Source organism: Rattus rattus, chromosome 3 (assembly GCF_011064425.1).
Source record: "Rattus rattus isolate New Zealand chromosome 3, Rrattus_CSIRO_v1, whole genome shotgun sequence".
In the NCBI taxonomy this organism is placed as follows: domain Eukaryota; kingdom Metazoa; phylum Chordata; class Mammalia; order Rodentia; family Muridae; genus Rattus; species Rattus rattus.
Genome location: NC_046156.1, coordinates 62,770,152 through 62,776,950, shown reverse-complemented (window position 1 = coordinate 62,776,950; position 6,799 = coordinate 62,770,152). Strand labels below are relative to the sequence as shown.

General features: G+C 53.2%; 1 protein-coding gene across 1 annotated transcript; it reads left to right on the top strand.

Moving 5' to 3' along the window:
- On the top strand, positions 1 to 4,218 carry Lingo4 (leucine rich repeat and Ig domain containing 4). The gene is made up of 2 exons (XM_032896696.1): positions 1 to 65; positions 2,356 to 4,218. Exons 1-2 carry the CDS (start codon positions 1 to 3, stop codon positions 4,145 to 4,147), a joined length of 1,857 nt encoding a protein of 618 aa, XP_032752587.1. The 3' UTR covers positions 4,148 to 4,218.
- Positions 4,219 to 6,799: the final 2,581 nt, after the last annotated feature.

The following is a 6,799-nucleotide window of genomic DNA, read 5'->3' as shown; positions in this document are numbered from 1 at the left end:
ATGGGACAGACCCCAGCCCTGGAGAGATGCAGCGCCCAACTTGATGCCATCCCCCAGCTTCTCCGGTAAGTGACCCTGCCCCTCTGAGGGCAAGTATCAGCTGCCCTTTCCCATGGCATTCTCAAAGACAAGGCCATGCTAAATAGCCTATAGGAAAGAGAGCTTGTCCCCACTACCCTAGCCAACCATTCGTCCTGTGGTTGGAAAATTAAAATGTCCCAGAAACATCTGATAAGGAGAGTCCTAGAAGACCACCCATCCCTCTTTAGCCTCTAGAAAGCCACCCAATCTGTGTGGATACTCCAAAAATCTTTCTCCCAAGTGCCCCTTCATCATGCAGATCCCCGTGCCTCAATCTGATGTGCTTTAAAGTGGGTATGTGTTCATAGGGGTCTATGACTGTCACATAGACAGGAAAGCTCCATCTCCCTGAGGGGGCAATGCCCCAGACTCCAGACCCCGGGGAAGAGAAAGAGTGTTGTAACATCCATCTCTTCTTGCAAAGTGACCAGAGGCCAGTCCTGTAGTCATAGAGGATAACAAAGGAAGGCTGTGATTAAATTAGCCATTATAAATAGAAGGTGTTGACCCTAAGTCCCCCAGCCACCGGGCTAGGAGGCGTTGAGGACAGAGAAAACTCATGGAAGCAGGAGGAAGGGAGCTGGCTGGCGCACATGCTTCACTGCACTTTTGCTGAATGCAGAGCAAAGGGACGAACAGGAAGTGCAGCAACAGTGATGAAGGGCTAGCTGTCAGGTGGACTTCCCAGAAGAGGCAGAGGGAGAGGTGAGGCCGGGAGTTCTTGGTACCACACAGACGCCCATTCAGCTGTGAAAGGGGTAAGAGGGAAGACAGCAGCTGCTGCCCCTTGAGATTCTTTCCCCTCCTCAAGTGACCCCACAACAGCTTCCTGCACCCCTCATTCCCTGTTCTTCCTCTACATCCAAACTGAGGATCGAACTTGGTTTCTTCCTTTCCTTTCCGAACTGCTTTAGTCCTATGAAGTAGCTAGAGGAGAGTCTCCGGAATGATTCTCCTGGAGTGTAGGAAGGAAGGGAAGTTGCAGCTCCTCCCGTATTCTTCATGGGAGAAAGTAGGACATGCAGCAGAAATCTAAGTCCACAGGGCCCCGAAAACCTGAACCCTGAAAGCCCAGAGGTGCAGGACCAGGGAAACACAGCAGGTGGCTCCAGCAGTGTCCACTTGCTCCTGCTCCAGGCCCTCTGACATCTCTTTCTAATATCCCTCCTCTCCTGGGGTCCCTACTGCATTAGCAAGGCAAGCAGAGGCACTCAAGACTAAAGATGCCTCCAACTCTAGCACCTTGTCCAGCCTCCTACAGTTCTCATGGTCGCCATCTCCTGATGCTGCCCAGGCTTAGGGTGCTCACTTTATACAGATGGGTGCTGTGCTTGTATCCAGATGTCCACCGTGCTACCCAGTGGCTCCCTTCTTCCCATCCACAGCATCAGGTCATGTGCTGTCAGTCCCTCTTTAACCGTGCCTCATTGGCTAACAAGCCATTTCTTGTGTCTTCTCGGGCAGCTCAGGTGGAAGGATATAAAAGAAGCTCAAGGCTGAGGACCCCATGAAATATTTGAATACCTTTTGGTTACCTTCCACATCCCAGCCCCATCTATAAGGGAAGAGGTGCTGTCCTTGGGGCTCTTATAAAGCCTTCCCAATCTCATCATCCAGTCCCCACCCCCCCACTCTGTTCCATGGATAATATACAGCCAACCTTACCATCCACACAAACATTTTGGGGACACCATTTGGCTAGTCCAGAGCCTGGGCCTTGGGCCAGGCTGGAAGAGGGCAGAGACTGGAGCACAGCTAAAGCTCGCATGCCCCTAGCTTCTGATGACTCGGTCAAGGTGAGGACCTTTCTCCAGTAGCACAGAATCAGAAACTCTCTCAAGTTTGGATGGAATCTCGCTAGCTTTGGTTAAAGTTGTGGGTGCAGCATATGGGAGAATAAGAAGGGGTGAGAGGAGCATAGCAGAGTGTGCAGAAAGCAGACGTCGGGGAGACAGGTCCTGAGGACTCCCTGGTCTCACAGATACAGGGCAAGCTCCTTACAGGGAGACAGATGCAGGGCTCTTTCCCTATTACTCGTTCCCTTAAACTTTCTGTCACAGATCGTGCACAGGAAGTACTTGGCCAGTTATGCATAGCTGCAAAGGAGAGATTTCCCCATTAAGGTACCGTACTTTTCCCTGGTTGTGTGCCACACTTGCTGGCAAGATCCACCTTTCCTCCCCTTTAAGGAGATTCAGTGCAGTGCAGGGTCACCACCATCTGAAGCCATTTTAAAAAAAAAAAAAAAAAAGACCATGTCATCATCTATTCCAGGCCTCAGGGGATGGACGCAGCTTCTGCCCCAAAGCAAGCCTGGCTCCTGTGGTCCCCACTCCTTTTCCTGCTCCTCCTGCCTGGGGGGAGCATCAGTAGCTGCCCCACTTTGTGTGACTGCACCTCCCAGACCCGGGCAGTACTCTGTGCCCACAGGCGACTGGACACTGTCCCTGGAGGGCTTCCACTGGACACAGAAGTCCTGGATTTGAGTGGGAACCGCCTGTGGGGGCTTCAGCGTGGCATGCTCTCTCGACTGGGCCAGCTCCAAGAACTGGACCTCAGCTACAACCAGCTCTCCACCCTTGAGCCTGGGGCTTTCCATGGCCTACAGAGTCTACTCACCCTGAGGCTGCAGGGCAATCGACTGAGAATTGTGGGTCCTGGGATATTCTCAGGCCTGTCTGCCCTCACGCTGCTGGACCTCCGCCTCAATCAAATTGTCCTCTTTCTAGATGGAGCCTTTGGTGAGCTAGGCAGCCTCCAGCAGCTGGAGGTTGGAGACAATCACCTGGTGTTTGTAGCTCCGGGAGCGTTTTCAGGGCTGGCCAAACTAAGTACCATCACTCTGGAACGTTGCAACCTCAGCACAGTGCCTGGCCTAGCTCTTGCCCAGCTCCCAGCACTAGTAGCTCTTAGACTTCGAGAACTAGATATTGAGAGGCTGCCCTCTGGGGCACTTCGAGGGCTAGGGCAACTAAAGGAGCTGGAGATCCACCACTGGCCATCTCTGGAGGCCCTGGACCCAGGGAGCCTGGTTGGCCTCAATCTGAGCAGCCTGGCCATCACCCACTGCAATCTGAGCTCAGTACCCTTCCAAGCACTACACCACTTGAGCTTCCTCCGAGTCTTGGATCTATCTCAGAATCCTATCTCAGCCATCCCAGCCCGGAGGCTCAGCCCCCTGGTACGGCTCCAGGAGCTCAGACTGTCGGGGGCCTGCCTCACCTCCATCGCTGCCCATGCCTTCCACGGCCTGACTGCCTTCCACTTACTGGATGTAGCAGACAATGCTCTTCAGACCCTAGAGGAAACAGCCTTCCCTTCTCCAGACAAACTGGTCACCTTGAGGCTGTCTGGTAACCCCCTAACCTGTGATTGCCGCCTCCTCTGGCTGCTCCGCCTTCGCCGGCGCCTGGACTTTGGCACATCACCCCCTGCTTGTGCTGGCCCCCAGCATGTCCAAGGGAAGAACCTAAGGGAATTTTCAGACATTCTGCCTCCAGGCCACTTCACTTGCAAACCGGCCCTGATCCGAAAGTCAGGGCCTCGATGGGTCATTGCAGAGGAGGGCGGGCATGCTGTTTTCTCCTGCTCTGGAGATGGGGATCCAGCCCCCACTGTTTCCTGGATGAGACCTCAGGGATCTTGGCTAGGGAGGGTTGGGAGGGTAAGGGTGCTAGAGGATGGTACGCTGGAGATCCGTTCGGTGCAGCTACGGGACAGGGGGGCCTACGTCTGTGTGGTCAGCAATGTTGCTGGGAACGACTCTCTGAGAACCTGGCTGGAAGTTATCCAAGTTGAGCCACCAAATGGCACTCTGTCTGACCCCAACATCACTATGCCGGGGATCCCAGGGCCTTTCTCTCTGGACAGCAGAGGTGTGGCTATGGTGCTAGCCGTGGGCTTCCTCCCCTTCCTCACCTCAGTGACCCTTTGCTTTGGTCTGATTGCTCTTTGGAGTAAGGGCAAGGGCCGGGTCAAGCACCACATGACTTTTGATTTTGTGGCCCCTCGGCCCTCTGGGGACAAGAACTCTGGGGGTAATCGGGTCACTGCCAAGTTATTCTGACCTTTCCATCCACAATGAAGACCACCGGAGTCCATTTCAGAAGCCAAAGGGGAAGGTAGGAGTAAGGTCTCTGGAACCACAGCTTCTCCCACACCTGTCGCCTGCATCGTGATTGCTGCTCTAGTCTGAGCATGGCCTTGCTGCATCTTCTCTGAGGGCCCGACCCCAGGTACCCACTCACTCAAGGCAGGAAAGCTACACACGGCTCCAGTCTGCTCTCCACATATGTATACCCTCAAATAGCCAGGACCAGTTACCAAACAACCATGAGGTCATTTCAGAAGAGTTGGGAAGCTCTTCAGGCGTCTTAGAGTCTGCTCGCCAGGCGGGCGGGCGGGCGGGCGGGCGGGCTCCCTTTCTTTGCTGCTACCCAGTACCCAATCCAGCCAGTGCCCTTACCTAAGGTACAGGAAGGGACTAGAGCCAAGGATTCCAGTGGATACAGAGGAGTGTGGCCTGACTACACTCTGGCACCTTGCATGCAGGAGCCTCCACCACCTTCCTGGTTGTTGCAGTGACAGCAAGAATGAAACGCGATCTCTGGAACTTCGTTTACTCCCATCCGCTTCTCCTCTCCCCCCCATTCCAGCTATCGGTCATCGAGCCTCCACCGCACCAAGCCTGGCCCAGAAGGTGAGGAGGCTCAGGAGACCTGCAGAGGTCAGCACCCTCACCCTCTGCGTCTGCGTCCTCTCCCCTTTTCTCTTCTCTCTAGGGACAAAGAAGGCAAGTCCGCCATCTTTGAAGGGATCGCTACACAGAACTCTCCTATTTCATATCTTCTGCCATTCCCAGTGTTGTGTATCCCAGGCAGGCTTGACAAGGGGAAAGCCAGAGGGGGCTCCTAGAAAAAAGGCTAACAAACACAAGAATGCAGAGCTGTGACCCAGAGTGAGCAGCTCCACCAGCCACAGTGAGAACTGGGAGGGAGAGGGCAGCGGTGCCTGGCTGCTTCACCTGGGATGCTGTCCCTGGATAGATGTCACCTCAAAGAGAAAGTGGAGTGAGAAGTGGAACTGCTGACTGCCCCAGTGTGCTTCCAACAGAGGGCGGAGCAGAGATGCAAACACAGAAACGCTGGGTGCCCAGAGTAACAGCATCAGAGCAGCACCAGGAGCGAGGGGGGTTGGGAGGGAGGGGAAGACACAGCGAGGGCAGGAGGAGGGACAGCCCCAGGGAGTCTTTTTCTTTTGGCTGCAGCATCTACCCAGTGTCCTTAGTTTCCCTCTTCTTTGTTGAGTCCCTGCCCACCTCACACAGAAACATATGCCAGCCACCATGAGCTTTCTAGCGGCTGCTGTTGTCCTTGTTCTGAGGAGATTCCATTTGCTGCAATGAGTCCTGCTCTGTCTGAACCCTGACAGGTGAAAGCAACCGGCTTCACTGAGACAGCAAAACTGGATTCAAGGGGACACAAGCGCTTGGGAGGGCCAGAAGTTGTTGTAAGGATCAGGGGTTTATAGGGTAAGACTAGAGGAAAGGACATTCTTGAGACATAGACAATGCTAAGACCCCAAGCTCCTCGATATCCTCACAGTCCAAAGAGCCATAATCCAGGCACCGGCTCCTCTCCCTCTTCCACCAGCAGCTTCACAGGCTGGGACCTGGAAGATGCCTGTGAGTTGTTCCCCACTACCCCTATTCTAAGATTTATGTTTTTATTTTATGTGTTCGTATACGCATCTGCATGTATGTATGGACACCATGTGTGCACTCAGAAGCCAGCAAAAACATCGGATCCCTGGACCTGGCATTTCAGATGGCTGTAAGCCAACATATGGGTGCTGGTAACCAAACCCAAGTCTTCTGCAAAAGCAGCCCGTGCTCCATCCTCCCTCTCAACCTCCACTCCCCCTTTTTTAAGACAAGGTCTCATTGGTTGGTCTGGAACTCGATATGTAGACCAGATTGACTTTAAACTGACAGAGGCCTGCCTCTGCCTTGAAAGTACTGGTATTAAAGGCATGTGGTACCAAGCCCACCCACCTCCACCCCACTCCATATTCTTGCATAGCTTTCTGAGGACACCTTGGAGAAGTGAGGCCCGTCCATTTAAGGTCACCATGGTGAGCACTTCACCAGCTTTTCTGGTAATCTGCAAGTCAGTCCTTTACCTGACCTGCCTGGAAAGGGTGCTCTTAGCTCAGTTGTGATTGCACAGACTAAGAGTGAGTGTGTGTGTGTGTGTGTGTGTGTGTGTGTGTGTGTGTGTGTGTTCAAACCTCATATCAACCCTAAAGGTAAATTAGAGTGGGTTGTTCAAGTGCACAGAACTGGTTAATAAGAAAGCCATACTTAAACTCAGAGGAGACTGACTATTTCCATTCTACCACCAGAGTCATTGTTTCTCTCTTGTAACTGACTCTCTCCAAGCCTTTCAGTTGCGTGGCATGAAGCTGTGAGAAAAGTGACATTTCTAGCCTACCCACTCCACTGGTAAGGGGGTCTGGGTCCAGCTGTTGATTCTGACCTTTTTCCTATAACTCTCATGCCTGACCCAGGAAGCTGCTTTTACTTTCTTCTCCCTCTCTTCTCTTGGTGGTCTGTTGCCTCAAGGCCTGCAGAGAGGAGCAGAAATTCCAGACATCAGACAAATAGAAAGGGGATGCCTGTGTCTCTCAGAAGAGAATGTGATCATAGCTAAAACATGGG

Excerpts from the sequence above, each read along its gene's own strand:
- Lingo4 (XM_032896696.1), top strand. The coding sequence starts at position 1 with ATGGGACAGACCCCAGCCCTGGAGAGATGCAGCGCCCAACTTGATGCC. Across the intron at positions 66-2,355 it reads GCCATCCCCCAGCTTCTCCG|GCCTCAGGGGATGGACGCAG; the intron begins GTAAGTGACCCT and ends CATCTATTCCAG.